This window comes from Pseudorasbora parva, chromosome 21 (genome assembly GCF_024679245.1).
Source record: "Pseudorasbora parva isolate DD20220531a chromosome 21, ASM2467924v1, whole genome shotgun sequence".
Taxonomy (NCBI): Eukaryota; Metazoa; Chordata; class Actinopteri; order Cypriniformes; family Gobionidae; genus Pseudorasbora; species Pseudorasbora parva.
The window spans coordinates 7417283-7437146 of NC_090192.1; the positions used below are offsets into that span (position 1 = coordinate 7417283).

At 37.2% G+C, this 19864-nt stretch overlaps 2 protein-coding genes across 4 annotated transcripts in view; both read left to right on the top strand.

Annotated features, from left to right (window-relative positions):
• prkg1b (protein kinase cGMP-dependent 1b) overlaps window positions 1-10256 on the top strand; it is a 242337-nt gene extending 232081 nt beyond the window's left edge. For all 3 annotated transcript variants that reach the window (XM_067430423.1, XM_067430422.1, XM_067430424.1), the window contains 9 exons: window positions 1527-1623; window positions 3276-3415; window positions 3506-3595; window positions 3677-3818; window positions 4147-4310; window positions 4425-4547; window positions 7365-7427; window positions 7660-7726; window positions 8272-10256. In XM_067430423.1, coding sequence (XP_067286524.1) covers window positions 1527-1623; window positions 3276-3415; window positions 3506-3595; window positions 3677-3818; window positions 4147-4310; window positions 4425-4547; window positions 7365-7427; window positions 7660-7726; window positions 8272-8370 — 985 coding nt within the window. In that variant the 3' untranslated portion in view covers window positions 8371-10256. The remainder of the gene's footprint in view (window positions 1-1526; window positions 1624-3275; window positions 3416-3505; window positions 3596-3676; window positions 3819-4146; window positions 4311-4424; window positions 4548-7364; window positions 7428-7659; window positions 7727-8271) is intronic.
• A 4541-nt stretch (window positions 10257-14797) lies between these two features.
• Window positions 14798-16800, top strand: dkk1b (dickkopf WNT signaling pathway inhibitor 1b). The gene is made up of 4 exons (XM_067429820.1): window positions 14798-15238; window positions 15324-15468; window positions 15559-15693; window positions 16230-16800. Exons 1-4 carry the CDS (start codon window positions 15035-15037, stop codon window positions 16478-16480), a joined length of 735 nt encoding a protein of 244 aa, XP_067285921.1. The 5' UTR covers window positions 14798-15034; the 3' UTR covers window positions 16481-16800.
• Window positions 16801-19864: the final 3064 nt, after the last annotated feature.

Consider the following 19864-nt stretch of genomic DNA (forward strand, 5'->3'; position numbering starts at 1 on the left):
TTTGCATGCCATCTATAGCTAAAGCAGACTGATCTCATGAAATGGCGTATATTTGACACGCCAGTTCGTATGCCATTTTGGCGTGCTATCAAGACGCATAATCGCTATTTAGCGTGTTTATCAACACCATTTCATTCTATCCCCCTACACTACCCCTACCCCTAAACCTACCCATCACACACACAAACACACACACACACGCACACACACTGCCCCTGCCCCTAAACCTACCCATCACAAGAAACATTCTGCATTTTACATTTTCAAAAAAACTATTTAGTATGTTTATAAATCCATTTACATTGTGGGCACACACACACATAATGGTTCGTTTCGGCGTATAGACATTTGCGCGGAATCACACAGCGTAGACATACAATCGGAATCACACGGCATAGATATACATGCTGAGATGTTGGTTTGTTTCAGCGTAAACATTCACGTGGAATCACACGAAGTAGACACACACGGATAGCTCAAAATGTGTACAGATAACCCGCCACTTGCCTTTAGAAAATGGCGTGTATGTTTACGCAAAGTCATGATGTCATGTTGGCTAAAGATACATTCTTCCCGCTATTGCACTTATTTCCAGGACAGGCAAACTTCTTTTATTATATCTTAATTGAAAGGTTCACACTTTCTCAGTGCTAAAGCATGTAAACGGGCTCATAATTACGCAACAGCAGTGTCCTTCTCATGTTAAATTTGAACTTAAAGGAGAGATGTGAGGGCAGAGCGGGGAAACCTTTTTTTGACTAGGTGAAGCGTAAGCCAAGTTCACATGCTAAAAATAAAGCTGGATCAGGCAAGGCAGTGTTAGTAGACTGGCACTCACATAGAGAACACAGTCAACCTCAGTTTTGGCACAGACTGTGACTTAGTAGCAAGGACAGCACTAGTCTCACCAGTCAATCGTTCTGTCTCTGGGCTAGCACTAGGACAGGATCCCCTGCTTTGAGAGATTTTCAGCAAATCAGCGAGGACCTTTGCTCGACTTTTAGTACTGTCTCTGCTGATGACAGTGACAACTTTGGGTATTTCTGCATCCAAACTTTGTGTCCAGAAGATCTTTCACGGGCCAATATTGATGCAGAGAGACTCCACCAATCTGGATCGCTTTGTCCTTCTCCACACTCGATCTGCACTGCATCCCAAATCTCGAAATGTAACCTGGAAATGGCGCCTTAACTCCACTTTCGAACAAAGACTGTTGTTATTATTCTGCCATACGTGCTCTTGAGGCGAGGACTATATTGCATCTTGCAAGCCAAATATTGCAATTTCATCTTTGCAATATTGCTGGTCTTTTTGAGAATTGTACATTTAACTATTTCACAGTATTTGATTTGGTCAAACCACAAGGAGGCCAGAATGCGTGAGCTACTTCCTATCCCGGTAAAGGAGAGAAAGGAGAGGGAGCGAATAAACAGCATTCCTGCCCCAATTCCTGCTCCAACATTCCCTATTACATACTCAATCCAAACCTCTAAGAAGTTTCCCTTTTTCCACTTCAAAAAATGCAGATATGAGGCAGAGAATGCCTTCTTCTCCAACCTGAAGCTGGTGGACTTCAACATCATTGACACCTTGGGAGTTGGAGGATTTGGAAGAGTTGAGCTGGTAGGATGGCCCACCTTCTATATGTGTGCATCTCATGTTTTATGTTGTCATGTAAATAAAACTATAATAAAAAAATGCAATCTAATACATCAGCTCCTATAAAAAAGCACTAGTGACTTCAGCAAGAGAACAGTTTAATGCATATGACGTTGTTGTCTTATGGTATTCTTTTTCTGCCAAAAACAAAACCTTCTCTTAACTGATAATACAAATACATTTTACTAATGTGCACTGCAGGGAATATGATCAGCTCTCATATGCTGTACGGTGCTAAAGGACAGGTCAGCTCTGGGAATGCTCGAATCCTATTCAGGGTAACTTTCCACAACAGAGCTAATAGGGCAGACATCTGACTTAATGCCACACAAGTTCTAGAAGACGATGATAGATAGATAGATAGATAGATAGATAGATAGATAGATAGATAGATAGATAGATAGACAGACAGACAGACAGACAGACAGACAGATAGACAGATAGATAGATAGATAGATAGATAGATAGATAGATAGATAGATAGATAGATAGACAGACAGATAGATAGATAGGTAGATAAACAGACAGACAGGCAAAGATAGATAGATAGATAGATAGATAGATAGATAGATAGATAGATAGATAGATAGATAGATAGATAGATAGATAGATAGATAGATAGATAGATAGATAGATAGATAGATAGATAGATAGATAGATAGATAGATAGATAGATAAACAGACAGACAGACAGAAAGACAGACAGACAGACAAAGATAGATAGATAGATAGATAGATAGATAGATAGATAGATAGATAGATAGATAGATAGATAGATAGATAGATAGATAGATAGACAGACAGACAGACAGACAGACAGACAGAGATAGATAGATAGACAGACAGACAGACAGAAAGACAGACAGAGATAGATAGATAGATAGATAGATAGATAGATAGATAGATAGATAGATAGATAGATAGATAGATAGATAGACAGACAGACAGACAGACAGACAGACAGACAGACAGACTGACTGACTGACTGACTGACAAAGATAGATAGAAAGACAAAGATAGATTGATAGATAGATAGATAGATAGATAGATAGATAGATAGATAGATAGATAGATAGATAGATAGATAGATAGATAGATAGATAGATAGATAGATAGATAGATAGATAGATAGATAGATAGATAGATAGATAGATAGATAGATAGATAGATAGATAGATAGATAATCTTCCTGTAGAAAATGACAAAAACTTTGACATAGAGAGGAGGGCAGAAATCCGCATTGCGGCTCAGATTCTATTGCAAAGGAAAGCCCATTGGAAAGAGGATTCCCCTTTCCACTCGCCTATTTCTGGCAATGCGGCAACATAGTAAAAACAAATGGCCTTTCGCCGGGCAGTGATATTAATGCTAGTGCTATCCGTTTGCTAGATAGCTACAGGATCGAGTGAACATGCAAATGCCTTCATAGAGACGCAATGTGAAGAATTCCTTCTCTCCGTCACTCTATTTCGAGGACCCTTAACACATAAATAGACCATGACTCAAGTGCTATATTAAGGAGGACTAGCACTTGTTTTTATGGCTAGTTTCCATAGGAAATGTGCTTATTGGCACCTTTTCTGGGCTCATGTTGTGTATGCCTTTGGTGTCCACAGGTACAGCTCAAGAGTGAAGAGACCAAAACATTTGCAATGAAGATTCTGAAAAAGCGTCACATCGTGGATACGCGGCAACAGGAGCACATCCGCTCTGAGAAACACATCATGCAGGAGGCTCATTCAGACTTCATTGTAAGGTAGGTGCTAAAACCTCCTAAGAGCATCATTGAAGGTCATATCCTAAAATTAAAATTGGTTGACAAAATTGTGTGGTTGTGTTCCCTCAGGTTGTACAGGACTTTCAAAGACAGCAAATATCTGTACATGTTGATGGAAGCCTGTCTAGGAGGAGAGCTTTGGACCATTCTTAGAGACAGGTAGCCAAATTGTTCTTCTTGCTAATCAGTCTAAATAATAGAAACCCAATAAAACATCAGGTTGTTTATCTATACCCGTAGAGGATCATTTGAAGACTCCACTACACGGTTTTATACAGCCTGTGTGGTCGAAGCATTCGCTTACCTGCATTCCAAGGGAATTATCTACCGTGATTTAAAGCCGGAAAATCTCATTCTGGATCACAGAGGATATGCTAAGCTTGTGAGTATACATCTCAAGATCCTTTGTAATATGAGATGACATTGTGAGGATGGTGAAATTTAAAGACTGCTGTTAGTGCCAAGTGGTATCAGGGGGGAGGGACTTCTCTTTCTAGAGAGCATCTGATTGGACAATTTATATACCCCCTTGAGTGCAAAATTAGCCATCAATACTTTTGGTCCATTTACCCAAAATGAGAGATATTTTTAAATGTACATACCTTTTTTCTTATTAACTTTTTAGTAAGAAATTCAAGGCTAACATACATGTACTAAGAGTTTCGGCGTAGGTGTTAATTTGATATTAAGATTCCGTTCGTCTCTTGTAGGTGGACTTTGGCTTTGCTAAAAAGATTGGATTTGGGAAAAAAACATGGACTTTCTGTGGAACACCAGAGTATGTAGCACCAGAGATCATTCTTAATAAAGGCCATGACATCTCAGCAGACTACTGGTCATTGGGAATTCTTATGTATGAACTCTTGACTGGAAGGTAAATCAAGTTCTCTTTTCATTATGTTTGAAAACTTGTTTGTCTTTACAAATAAAGCTAAAGTGTTTTCAGTTTGTGTGTCTAAGTTGACTCCGATGTGTATTTGTTTTTCAGCCCACCATTCTCAGGACCAGATCCAATGAAGACATATAATATCATTTTAAGAGGAATCGACATGATAGAGTTTCCAAAGAAGATCACCAAAAATGCAGGCAATCTTATTAAAAAACTATGCAGGTGGGTGCATTTGAAATATGTGCTTATTTATGAACAATTATTGACACATACGTTTTTAGTTTTAAATAAACTTAGAGGCTACGATCATACTGCAAATGTATAAATAAATAAATATATATATATATATATATATATATATATATATATATATATATATATATATATATATATATATATATATATATATATATATATATATATATATATATATATATATATATATATATATATATATATATAGAGCTGATCACATTGTTGTTTAAATGTGGCCAGTTTCAGCTTCCATTGTGAACAGATCATGGTCCTGAATGACCCGTACTACACGCAGCAGGCTGTTATATGGAAGTAAACATGGAGAACATTAAAGTAAACGATCTGTTTTATTTACAGTGTGATCTGCCAAGGAAGCCTGTGAGGTAATACACAGGCAATATTAAGTACAAAGACAAGGATGCGAAAAAAGAGAGCAGAGTTTTTTAAGTAAGGGATAATGTATATTCAGCCGGTTGTTATCGCAGAATAAACCCTGACAGACTGATCAGTCTTGCGTGGCTCTGAAGGGGTTTATTCTGCAAAAACAACTAGCTGGGTTTACATTATCCCGCTGATTACACGGATACTAGTCTCAAGTAAATTAGACTTAAAATATTGTCTTGAGTTTAAATATTTTATTACCTCTTACACAAAGCTTCCGCGAAGAAAAACAGTTCCAAACTGCTTTAAGCCTTTATCTATTGCTGAAGATTTGTTTTTACCATTTATGTTGAAATTAATGCTGAAAGGGTTAGTTCTTCCAAAAAAAATGAAAATTAGCCCATGATTTACTCACTCTCAAGTCATCCTAGGTGTAAATGACAGTCTTCTTTCAGATGAAAAAATATATTTTTATTTAAATAGAGTTTTAAATAGAGTTATATTTAAAAAGTCAGGCTAATCCAAGCATTAAAATTAGTTAATTGTAGCTCTGTTTTTGTCCATAAAAAAGTCCATAAAAAAATACAGCTGTCCATTAAATGACGTGCTCCACACGGCTCTGGGGGCTTCTGAAGCGATGTGTTTGTATAAAATTTTTTTTTAAAAATTAAAACTTGAAGTTCCGGCCGATCACATTCCGTGGAAAAAGTGTTGAAAGTGCCTTCTCGCATTTCAAGATGCTTACGCTACATCTGCAACCAGAGGCACTTTCAACACTTTTCCCATAAATTGAATACAGAAGGCAATTGGCCGAAACTTTATTTTATAAAGTTTAATATATGGATATTTTTCTTACACAAACTCATCAATTTGCATCAATAAGGCCTTTATTAACCCCCCGGAGCTGTGTGGAGCATCTTATTTGACGGACAGATGCATTTTTTTATGGACTTCAAAAACAGAGCTACATCTACTGCCATTAAATGCTTGGATTAGCCAGGACTTTTTAAATATAACTCTCATTTTATTAGTCTGAAAGAAGAATGTCATATACACCTAGGATGACTTGAGGGTGAGTAAATCATGGGCTAATTTAAATTTTTTGGTGAACACCTTGAAGTCTTCTTCCCTTGTAACCCGTGGTGGTTAAGTGTTTCAGTCACAAGATGGCACCAGACAGTCGACGACAGCGGAGTGACACGTTAAGCATATGATATAAGTAGTACCTGTTAAGATAACATGTACCCAGTACCCAGATCAGTGGTGTGTTATTCACTTTGGCAGTATCTGGGAATCAAATTAAATTAGTTTTTTTTTTAAACATCAGATTTGTTTGCATATAGAGCTGTCACTGTAATAGGCCATCTTATGAATTCTTACACATTACTGTCCTTCAACTGACTACCTTTTGCAACTGTCTTGATAACTTATACCCGTTACATAGCGGGTATGTAAAATTTGAAGTGACACCCACACACGCAGAATTGGGACAAATATTACTTTAGAGTGATGTAAAATTAGCATGAATATGAGTGTTCAGACAGAGGTCGCATTGCAAAACATCTGACCTGTATCAGATTTAGTACCACACATGAAATTGGCTAGACTTCCCACATCAAGATGTTTGGTCTGGAAACTCACCATTGACGGCTCAATCCGAGGGGCGGGATAAACGGTTGTCTTTCAAACTCCCTCTGCCTGCAAGCAATTGGACCAACCAGAGCAACGAAGGTGAAACGGAGCTCGTTGATAGATTAAACATTCGCCGTATCCGGTCGGCTAAACTCCGAACACATCTTCCCTTTTTAAGAACGACTTCAATGCCGTTCTTTGTTCTTTTCTCAAAGAAAAGCTTAACTCCAAGTCTTCCAGAGTCGCGGTCAAAGCTGAATCGAAAGACCGCCGTTCGCCAGTTTCTGTGTTTACTAGAAGCACGCAAACGCAACTCGGCCGTCGTCATTATGGCCCCGCCCGCTGACTCTATACACGATGTGATTGGCCCGACAAGAGTTTGGCGTTTACAGCTCAGAAGGGTATTGAGAGTTGCTAGACGACACTCGCGGCAGATTACATTTGCTGCCGCTAGGGTGCTAGAAATTGGCACAAATCGGACTTGAAAACATCAGATTCCACGCGGTCCGTGCCGTTCACACTGTCATGAAAAAAAAACAGATCTGAGAAAAGCTGGATTTAGGCTACATTTACCTGCAGTCTGAATGTAGCCAACATGTTCTGCTGTTCCAAAGTTGCTAACCTCTAGCACACATTTATATTTAAACCTCATGGTTTGAACACATCCTTAATTGGAAATATATTGGATCTGGGTTTGGAAAAGGCCGTTTTTTTTTTTCAAAATCAGGTCCATAAATTAATCTCTTCCCCAAAATATATTGTTTCCCCCAGGGACAATCCGTCTGAGAGGCTAGGAAACTTGAAAAATGGAGTCAAAGATATCCAAAAACACAAGTGAGTACTATAATGTAATGTTCTTATTATTTGGGAATTTTTTTTTATTGTGGCTTTTAGGTCTGGAAAAGTACTGAAACTTTTATAAAAACATTAAAGTCAAAGCAACTATATATTTTGTCTTATGCTGTTTAAATCTATTAATTCCTATAAGAATGGTATGTTACACAACTGGAAATAGCACCATACGCAGGATCTTTATTCTGATCTTAATTCTATTTTTCCATCATAGATGGTTTGAAGGCTTTAACTGGGAAGGACTGCGCAAAGGAACTCTCACACCTCCAATTATTCCGGACGTGAGTTTTCCACATCCACATTTTTTTGGGGGCAAAATATCTTTTTTGATTCATAAGTGTACATTTGAAGAGGAATTAAGAGACAAAACATAACTACATTGTTCCTTTTGGTAAATACTGTCATAAAAATTAACACAGCCATCAAAACAGATTTTCATTTTGCTGCACAATTTGGCCAAAAATATGTTGTTATTGTTATTAATATTATAATAAAATAAGAATAATATTTATATTATAATATTTCTCTGTAATGTATTTAAAAAAAAAATAATTGTATTGTACAATGCAATTACTATAAAAACTGACGTATTTATATATAATAATTAAATACTAATGTACTGTATATTGATAGCACGCCAAAATGGCATACGAATTGGCGTGTCAAATATACGCCATTTCATGAGATCAGTCTGGAATAATGCATAACCAATGCAGGAGCCACACAACATTTTTGAGCTCTTTTACAGTTGTGTTTATGACATTCACATTAATGTTTAATATTTGTGCATCTAACATCCCATTTCCTCCGCTCACACAACTCTTAGGTCGCAAGCCCGACTGACACCAGTAACTTTGATAGCTTTCCTGAGGACAACGAGGACCCTCCTCCAGATGACAATTCCGGATGGGACACTGATTTCTAAAACTGTAAGTCGTAACATGCCCCGTCCTGGAGCGTCCCGTGCGGTTCGTCAGCCTGAGGGTACGATCGAAGAGGAGAACGGAAGACGTCTAGCCCAGCTCTGTGACACCAAGTTGCCTTCGTCCATGCTTCTGTACTGCGGTGCCACTGGGGCGTCCCAGCTGCCCGCCGCACCCCATGACTCCCATAACCGTCCTAATCATAAAGACTGGAGTTCATATTTGACCTCAGATATGGATTCTGACTGGCACCTATGTTTCACAAATGAGCCCATCTTACTATTTTTTTCTGTGCTGTTTTCTGTTTGACCGATTGCACAAGCAGCATTTGCAGGTTTTGTATCTGGGTCTTAAAATGGAATCATAAGTAGAAACAGGACTATGATCTCAGCTGAGTATTGATAATGTTGCTAATGATTTTAGTTTGTGGTTACTTTTAATTTCATGACACAGTTATGACAGAAGCACACCAAAGTCACATCCTTTAAAAAAGTTTCTGTAGTGGATATAGATCTAGATATAGTATGTTGTCCTTTTTTATGAATACTCCTTTAAAGAGGATAATCCACCCAAAAATAAATCTTCTGTCAGACTTATGTCCTTCCAAACCGGTATGTTTTACTTTCTGCAGTGGAACATAGAAGATAATTTAAAAAAGGTTTTTGTTTCCATTGACATTATATGGACAAAAAAAAAAAATGGAAGGCAATGGGAACAAAGTGTTTGGTTACCAACATACTTAAAAATTTCGTCGAGTTCACAGAAAAAAAGAAAGATATACTGGTTTGGAACGACATGAGGGTGAGTAAATGAGAGAATTGTCTTTTTTGGGTGAACTAACCATTTCATGTTTTATTCAGAATCTTCTTTAAAAGATTTCTAGACTGGATATTTTTTATTTGTAGTATGAGAAACAGAATGTTTTTGAAGGTTCTGATTGTTCTTTTGGTAACACTAATGTTTTGTCATAACTACACAAACAAGTGAGTAACACAATATTAACCGTCTAGTAACTTATTATAGAACAATAAACTCTGATTAACGAATGATAGCGCTCAGTTGAATGGGGGAGTTCACTTTTAGCCAATCAATCCTTTTTTTCATACCTCCAAGAGGACTAAGAACTTCTGCGTGTTCAGTGAATAATGCATAATGTATAATTAATTGTAACGTGAAGATCTTGGTAACCCAGTAGTAACGGTTACGAAATCATTCTAAAGCAATTGTATTGTAAAGTGAAAAGCATGATAACACTAGTAATGACAGAAGTCATTATAAGCTTTGGGTAATAATTCCTTCTGATTGATTTGTTAACACTTTAGTCAGTGAATTACCATGACCTTCACTTTAGAGTAAATTATGCATTATTCACATGAATACGTAGCTCTTAGTAATCCTCCGAAAGGTGTGGAAAATAGTAGTTATTGATTAATAATTGATTAAGGTTTTTTTGTTAGTTAATAAAATGTTAAAATTGTGTTACTCGTTTATTCCTGTGTAGTTATTCATTAATGACCGAACTATATCCTAAGGTTTTGTGTGTTTGTTTTAAGACATTGGACATCTACTCAAATATTGAATAGACTCAATGCCGTTTGTGCACCACCAGAGGGCAGGCTTTATACTCAAATACTCACCATACATCTCTAGTGGAAGGGCTGTCAAGTCACAGCTTCCCAGATAAAACTCTACTCAACTCTAATATTGACACCAGACATATATTTTTTTTTTCTTCCGTCATGTTCACCAATCATATTCAAGACTCTACCTGACTCATTTAAACAATGATGAGAAGACTGCCTGTGGTCTAAACTAGCTTGAACACAAAGTGCTGTGCTGGAAAACCAATTATGTAATAGTATTTATTGTAGGACCAGGGGTAAATATTTATGTATATATATATATATATATATATATATATATATATATATATATATATATATATATATATATATATATATATATATATATATATATATATATATATATATACACATATACACATAGTGGTAATATTTTTGTGATATTTGTAGAGATTTATTGTCAGAGTAAAACCAGTCCAATTGTTTAGGGGTTTGTTTTTCCTAATATCGGTCAGCTATTTTAGTTTTCCTCTGTTATCTTATCGAGATGGATATTCTGTGCTCACCATATATCTTTTGGCATTATTGAAAGTGCCTTAACACAATGGCATTCAGAATTCACCCCGCTTGTTTTGATGCTGCACGGCTAGGTCAGACACCTCAAATGTTGTTCTTAATCAGTTGTGGCTTCTTTTTTTTAAAGGTACAGAGATTTATATGCCTTTTTCTTACAATAAAAGCATCTTTCAAATAAATACTTCTGCCTAAAGCTGCTGTTTTCATCGCATGCTATGCTCAGAAGTTCAGAATGTCCTACAAACAAGATTTGCTATCTTGTCCTACAAACAAGATTTAGCTGAAGGTGTTAGTATTATGAAGGGTCTGACTCATATCAGCTGGTGATAATGCTCTGTAAACATCTGCCCTCCCCTCTTCCCAACAGATAACACACGAGCAAGGTAACTTTTCAAGCACTGTGGCCTAAAGACATCAAAAGATGTAAACCCAGGGGGTAGAAAATACATCTTTGACCTCCAGTTCACAGCTAAAGGCATTAGTCGGTGGCATATCTGGGGTCATTCTTACAGTCATACGCTGTCGAAAAAATCTTTAAAACTCGATTATGTTTTAAGCCTCGACAGAAGGAAAAAAAATGTCAATCATAAAAGAATAATCCTTACCCACCATTTCAAAATTCACATTATGACATTTGTCCACCATGTTACAATGCAGAAGGGTGAACATAAGGGTGGAATTTTGAATAAGCCCATATTGATAGCAAGAAAAGAGCAACATGCTAGCAGAAGACTAACATTTAAGAGGGAATTTGAATAGATATATAAAAAACAGTACAAATTGACACAACAAGGGAATAATTGTTTTACAGTTGCATAAAAATGATAAGGAGGGTTAGAAAAGTTTATGCTGCTTGCTTAATGCTTTTGTTGTTAAAGTTGCTTTCCCTTAAACTGTAAAAAATAAAACATCCAGGTCTCCAAATGAATATTTAAAAAAATAATAAAAAATAATTTTCTAGTGACTGATCACATTTACAGTTTTCAGTTGGCCGAATTGAATTTCTGTGAATTAAATTGCATCAATTCACATCATTTAAATTCGGCCAACTGAAAAATGTAAATGTGATCAGTCACTAGTTTATTTTTATTATAATTTTTTTTTTTTTACAGTGTAAATTAAATGTCACTTCTAGCAAGTCATAGCAAGGCAAAAAGCACCGATGTAACAGGGTGGACTGAAGTTTCAATATGAAAAATAAAAAATATGTATCACATTAAATTGTAGCCTATTTTATGTAAAAGAGAATATGTTAATGTATGTACTGATACTTCAAATTGCTCATTATACCCTTTATTTCAAAGTTAAATTAAGAAAACATGATTTGAGGCGAGAAATTGCCTGTTAAATGCTTCAAAAATGTTTATTGGGGTACATATACAGTGTTTCATGGAGGGATGACCCATCTAGGCCTACTAATAGCCTAAGTGATTTTAACAATAAAGCTTTTAATATGTACACACATAAATAGACCCAACAATCTTACAAAAGTCCTGAAAACATTAAATGCATATCACATTGGGTTATGGTCATTTAAAGCTAGCCTAAATGTCAGAATAACTGGGAGAGATTGCTGCCATATTAGCTACCATATATGGGGCTACATATACTTACAGTAAACTCACTCAACTTCAAACATGAAGTCCGACAAAGCATCAACAGCGAAACAAGTTTGTTTTGGAGAGTCATCAGAGGACCTGCATCAACCCCCCGCTTCGACACTCACACCAAAGGAGGACAGGACAGCAACCTACGAAAGTAAACGACCTACCTTTGCATCCCTTCTGCAGAATGAATAACACACTGTTCCCTCAAGAGAGAAGGAATGTCTGACTCCCGCACGACCATTTGAAATCACACAATGACATAAAATGATCTAATTAACACTTTCAAATGCCATTGCTTTTTATCTAGGTGAGGAGAGTTTGTGTTGTTTTATCAAGTTCCGACTTTGAAATCTGAGCTAAAATAGCGATGTCGTTTGAGTCGGATCTTTTTCCAGCCAGTTAGTAAACCGGTAAACAGTCTTAATATAATTTTATTAAACCATAAAAACATCAAGGGTTGTAACAGTTGCAAGTAGGCCTAAATGGAGTTGGTAAATGGTAAATTATATAAATGTAGCTACAGCATGGTTATTAACATGTTCATGGCTTGATTAATGGATAACAAAATTAACCATTTAAAAAACGTAGGCTAATCAAAAGAAAAAGCGTAATAAACAAGATGCATATATGGTATTCAAACATGTTAGGACATGCAAGCTACGTTAAGTGGTAGAGTAATTAGGCTACGTCAGATCGTAAAAGAATGATTCGGGTCTTTGAAGAGACATATTCAAAAAAGAACCGAATCACTATTCATCCATTGCAATGAACTGAAAAATGAACGCACATTAACCTAAATTGATGTGCCAAGTTAAGTTGCGTGGTGGCAAACGTAAAGTAGGCTAGGCTATAACATAGGCCTATAGCTAATAGGCATACGACCATTCATTCATTCATTCATTCATTCATTCATTCATTCATTCGTTTGTTCGTTCGTTCGTTCGTTCATTCATTTATTCTGTATAGGCCTTTCGAACACTGGTGCCATTTATTTTTATTGTAGCCTAAATTATTATTATTATTATTAGCCTATTATTATTATTATTAGCCTATTATTATTATTATTATTATTATTATTATTATTATTATTATTATTATTATTATTATTATTATCTATCGCTGTAGCCTATACTGAGTAAGGGCCCTGACCTGAATGAGCTTTCATCAGGAATTTTAAAACAGGATTACCTGGCATCCCACTAAATGAATTTGCTAAGTAGCCTAGAATGTCTACAAAAAGCCGCTAAAAGCCGAGCAAATGGACTGTTTGCGAAAATGCCATCGCTGTGGAAGTCTGATTAAGACACGGGCTCCAGTCCTGTTTGATCTGAGCTCATCAAAGGGTTCTTCATTTTACACCACTGTAGGCTTTGGATGTACAATTAAAACAAAGCCAATAGACAAAGGGATGGGGATGAACCCTGCCAATTCACGTTTAATGAAGTGTATTGAGCGTTTGTCCTGTGGTCGTCTATTAGAAGTGACCCGGCCCTGTCAACAACATCAAAGACGTCGATTTGGGAGTTATCCCGGAGTATTGGGCAGACAGACACTTTGAAATTGTTAACTCATTTGCGAAGTTTTTTGCCCACCAAAGTGCCGTATATTATACTAGGCCCATTATTATTGATAGTTTTAATTTATGAGCAATCTATTCATGCAGCAACAGATCTCAGTTTAGACAGCGATCTGTAGAACTGGCTCAAATCACCAACTCAACAGACAAAAATATGTTGCCTATAGGTTATATTTTGATAAAGTTTCTCAAGTCATTTGGATTATAATGCGAGGTTAATCAGGCAATTGTTGTATTCTGTTCACGAGAGAGAGAGAGAGAGAGAGAGAGAGAGAGAGAGAGAGAGAGAGAGAGAGAGAGAGAGAGAGAGAGAGAGAGAGAGAGAGAGATCAATAGATGAACCAGGCCACATTCTTATCTCAGATTGCTAATCACGCACTATTTGTTTAAAAGCACAGACTGAATGATAATTAATTCGGTAAACTTCTCACTTCTTATTTGCATATCCACTTTGATCTTTTGCACTTGTTTAATCAAACGCATTTCAAAGAGCCCATCACGGTTATGACAGTCCTGCTAAATCTGTCAAAGACTGCTTTCTAACATGAATATACAAACTCATCGTAAAAAAAACTATTACACTATGGGGGAAAAAAATTAAATAAATCTGGATATTCAGGCGTAGATAGATGTCCACTGGCATCGTTCAGCTTTCTAAATAGGCTAATGAAATAATCAGACTTCGTGTAAAACTTATTTTAGGCTAATTATTATTATTAAATTAATATTCCAGTTCTAAATAGCCTATATGGTAAATGTATTCATTCAAAACCATCGTAGCTCTAGCCTAGGCTACTATATAAAAAAATAAAAATGAAACATGTTTGAACGTCGAGACTTTTTCATCACTTACACTATATATATATATATATATATATATATATATATATATATATATATATATATATATATATATATATATATATATATATATATATATATATATATGAATAAAACACACACAATATAATAGTTTTTTTTTTTTTTTTTTTTTTTTTTTTTTAATTCAGCTTCATATTTCTCTCAGCTTGACGGATTTCCCCATTAATGTGAAATGTGAATTAAATAAGCATTATTACTGAGTTGAGGTGGCTGTTTGATCGCAGCTCATGAAGACGTCCATACAAACACACTGATAGACAGACAGCTCATGACACAACGCTTTGAAATTTCATCCAGCTCTTTGTTACTCTCAGCGAGGGGCGGGAGCGCAAACAACCCCGCGCGCGTATAAATGAAGCGTCTTGCGCTCATGAGGAACCACAGAAGAGCTCTGCTCACCTCCGGAATACTTCCTCCATCCAAGGAATAGCAGACCCTGACGATGCTGCACATTGCCATGTTCTCCACCGCGTGCCTCTTTCTTGTGGGCTACATCAAAGTGGCATCCTCTGGTTCTGTGGTGCTCAACTCGAATGCTATTAAGATCGGCTCAGGTGTGGCGAGTGCCAGTCTCCCGGTCAGCCCGAGTCCGGGTGTGTCACCTGCGGACAGCGGCAGTCTGAACTTCGCCATCGATACACCACAGGTAAGAACATAAACGAGCACGTGTTATTGAGACAGCTGCTTTTACTTCGTGGTCGTTAGACTAATAGTGTATTTCTGAACTCCAGCTGCCTCTGATCTGCGAGAGTGATGAGGAATGCGGTGGCGAGGAGTTCTGCTTCCTGTCTCGAGGTGTCTGTCTCCAGTGCAAGAAGCGCAGGAAGCGCTGCATCCGGGATGCGATGTGCTGCCCTGGCAACCACTGCAGCAATGGTAAGATCGAACTTACCAAAACACTTTACTTCTGTATAGGCTAAACCATTCACAAGCAATGTTGGCTAACATTTAACCTCTCCCTTTTAGGAGTTTGTCTTCCAAATGATCCTGACATGCAGATTGGAATGGAAGAGTTTGTGTCCATCTCCCAGGAGAACTCTACTTTTGTGCTGCCACCAAAAGTTGCGACTCAAGGTTTACCACAAAACCATATGCAAAAAGGTAAACAATGCTTCACATATCTAATAGACTTGATTAACCACCATGCTATGTTGACTTTATTGGCTTTGTGAATAGCTTCAGGTCATTTTAAGATAAAGTTCCTTTGACCCAATTGTGGCTGTGTTTTTTTTTTTTTTTTTTAACTCACTATTAAAAATATAAGTTCTTTGGTGGGATGTATGGTTCCATGAAGAACATTTAATCAAACCAAAGAACCTTTCCATTTCACAAAATGTTCTTTGTAGCGCAGAAAAGTGTTTCTTTAAAGAACCTTTCACGAAAAATGGTTCTTCTATGGCATTGCTGTGAAAAACCCTTTTTTGGTTCTTCCTGGCACCTTTATTTTTTTAAGGGTGTAGGCACAAACATTTCAGGAATGTGGGTGGATGTGAAAAGCAAGACTTTTGCAGCATATTGAAATGTGTTTACAGTCCAGTTTTAAGACGTGCTTATAAGGTTTACATTAACGCATCATCAATGTGCCATTTTTTGCCAAGTCAGTTATGATATTCATGGATGTTATTTTGTTAATAAAGGACTGGAGGGAGAAACCTGTCTGAGGTCATCAGATTGTGCCGAGGGACTCTGCTGCGCTCGTCACTTTTGGTCCAAAATCTGCAAGCCCGTCCTAAAAGAAGGCCAGGTCTGCACCAAGCACAAGAGGAAAGGCACCCATGGCTTAGAGATATTCCAGCGTTGCGATTGTGGAGAAGGTCTGTCCTGCAGAAACCAAAGAGGAGACGGCGGCAAGGCTTCACGGAGTCTGCACACTTGCCAGAGACACTGAATGAACATTCAAAGGGATTTTCTTTCACAAGGCTCAGAGACGCGGAAAACAGACTTAAGCGACGAGCGGTTGAGGGAAGCAGGACTTAGAATGGGATACTCTGTTTTTCAACTGGTTTCCTCCATTTTCTTGTGTCAACATCGCAGAGTAGATATAATTGTTTCTCAGCGGAACTTAAATATTGCAGTAAATTACTGTATTATACTGTAAATAATATAAGGCAGTTGGCACTTAATTGAGATATTTTTGTCAACCCTGTTTTGAAAGAAAGTGCTTCAGTCTTTTGTTAGTCTATCTTAATTGTGTATACATCTGTTTTTTTTTTTACATTCATATAGAGCTGATTTAAATGTCTATTTTATGCTAAATAAAGAGTGTAAATATGATATTCAGTGTTTTAAGTGATGCTTGCATTAAGAGAATACACAGTGTTAAGTTAGGTGTGGTCAGAGCGGTGGAGGGTTTATGCATTCCCCTCTAGAACTTTAATTAAGGTATTTAATAAGGTGTGTCTATATTTAATAAGCCATACGAGACATTTCCGCCACTGAAAAAAAAATGAAATTCAAAGTCTGCATTTAATTACATCAGGGAATCTTTTTTCCGTTTGTATTACTTTGAAGTCATTTTATGATGTACATGTTGAAACTAATTTACCCAAGAGAGCAAGGAGATCAAAATGATCTATTATTTAAAAAGCACTCTTTTATGCATACAATATAAACCGTCACGAGCAAAACACTACAGACCAATGTTACAACAATAAAGAAAACAAAATAGCAGTACCCATCTTGAAACGGAGATTAAAAGCCACCCATGTCTGATTGATCCGATGATTTCAAAAGCATTTATATAGACAGGTCACACATTACAAACAAGCATCTGTTTGAGGTCTGCTTGTGAATTCTGTCTGTCTCTCTCTTTGAAGGTGAGAGGCTTTAATATGGTCTAGCACGTGGAGACTGACTTTAGTCACCTTCTCTTTAAAGTTCAAGGATGCTCACTGATAGTGGCAGCGTTTAATGGCTCTGTCTGCTCATGGCGAGAGCATGAGATGCAGTTTTATTACATCTCAAACCTTCCAGCAAATTGCTATAGCACATATATCAAACTTGAAGGAATTGATGAACAATATTGACCTCTTTAATATTTTAAAGTTGGACGTTTTAACAGAATAGCATATATAAAAAGAACACAATGGGGCAAAAGAGCAAACACCACCCTCCTTCTCAAACCACGCCCTGAGAGTTCGTTTTGCGGGTGCTGCTTCCTTTTGCATTTCTCCCAGCTGTAATTGGAAACTTTAAGTCTTTTACCTGGAGCTGTCAAGAGAGACAAAGCAGTGGGGTAAGCATTTCAAAGCACAGGATATACAGTTTGCAATAATGTCCCTTTCCCATCCATGTGCCTCGGCTGGCATTGGAGAGGCTTTCTCCCAGCTTTTGTCAATACCGTCAACAGCTTGAAGACCACAAACATCTGTGGATGGAATTCCGAGCTGCACAATGGTACGAAAGAAACCGAAACCACTGCAGTCTGCATACAGTAAAGCATTATAAGCAACAGGTCAAGGCCATTTGATCTGCCTCACTAAGAGGAATCAAGAGTCCATAAAGGATGTTTCTAGTGTTTGGGCAGAAATGATCTGCAAACATGAGTGTGAAAAGGCGGATTTCCTTCTTTTTTCAAACTAGGTACAATAAAGCCGCAATCTGGGGCTTCTGAACATGGCAGTGTGAATGTTTGCGAACTGCCCCTAAAGCCTGGTTCACTTTGAAGTTGAGATCAGTCAACACTTCACGGCACATACTATTTTTCAACAAATAGTTAAGTAACTGGGACTCACACGCAGAGTTACTTAAAAGAACCCAAACACATTAACGTGAATTGAGCATTTACCTTCGAAAGTATGTGGCGGTGAAGGTATAGTCTGGCTGGATAGATGAATGGGACACATGGCTGTATGTGCCATAATATTTGATCCATTTCTTCTGATCTCTTAAAGTTGAGAAACTGTAAAGGAATTAAATTAGCAAACAAGAAAATACAAGTGACCAGATTATATTTGAGGGGCTCTCAAAAGAGGTTAAGATAAGATTAAAGTTAAAGTTTATTAGCCTTAAGCAGGGAAGACAGAAGTGAGAAGAAAACATTTTGTGTGGTAAAAGATGCTTTTCACAGCTCTGTATTTTAATGTAGGATGCGCTGTATAAATGAATGACATTTGCGCGGTTGTCTTTAATTTAAAGGTTGTGTGTAATTACTAGTATGATCTTACCTACCTACTAAAGTCACTGTTAGATGTTTTCATCAAAGGGGTGAAAATACTGATGAGGTGATTAAAAAGGTAGGAATATTATACAAATAATTAAGCAGCATTACTTTTTTCAATTTGTGGGAGGCTGATTCGCCTTCTGAGCTATTTTTGCAGTATTTCACTCGATTGACTCGCACAGTTAGCATTTGAGGAATTATATACCCAAGTCTAAGCAATGTGCATAAATACAGAGATGTCTCGTCGGTGTCACACAGAGTAGAGGTTTGTGGGTCAGCGTTGGCTGTAGAATGGCTTGGAATGACCCTGTGCTGTTTTACTAGCTGACTGACTGCCATGCTTGCAAATTACAGACAGCGAGATCCGACTGTAATGATGGCAGGCGTCACAGATATGAGCTCTTTAAGATGCATGGTTTTCAGCAGCAGACAGCAGCCTGACAGAATCCAAACACAGAGTTAGAGAACATAACGCCACCTTCTCTAAAGCTCTGTTTATCTCAAGTCAAAGGACTTGTATTTTAAGAGGGCAAGAAACATAGTTAATAATGTTAACAACTGGTGAAGTTTACGATATGGCATATATAGGGCAGAGGTATCTCAAAATGACAAACAAACCACTTAAAATGCCGTACTTTTCAACACATATCATTTTTGGGCCTGAATCTGACAAAAAAATTGCTCAGAGTCGTGTTGTATCAACCTTGAAATGGTTTGATGTTGACATAGAGTATAGAGCTATACAATGACTAGTAGTAGTATAGCTCAGATAACTTTTTTTTATGAGAAATGTTGGAATTCATATTGAGATCTCTATCCAATTATCATGTCAATCCAACCATCTGTCAGCAATCAGTAGTCAACATGTCTACCCAATCAGCACAAATGGATGATTATATAACAGCCAGTCAACTCACCATAGTTTTCAGCATCCTTCCACCACCTGGTCTCCTCACACTCGCCTGGTCACTTCCTAACCAGAAATATGTGCAGAGTACTCTGGGTTTGAGCCAAAATATAGAGCTCGGAGCCCTCTCCTTGCACAGCACGCCAAATACACACTACTTTACTCTATTCGACTTATGAGTATGTATGAACGGATTAGCCTAT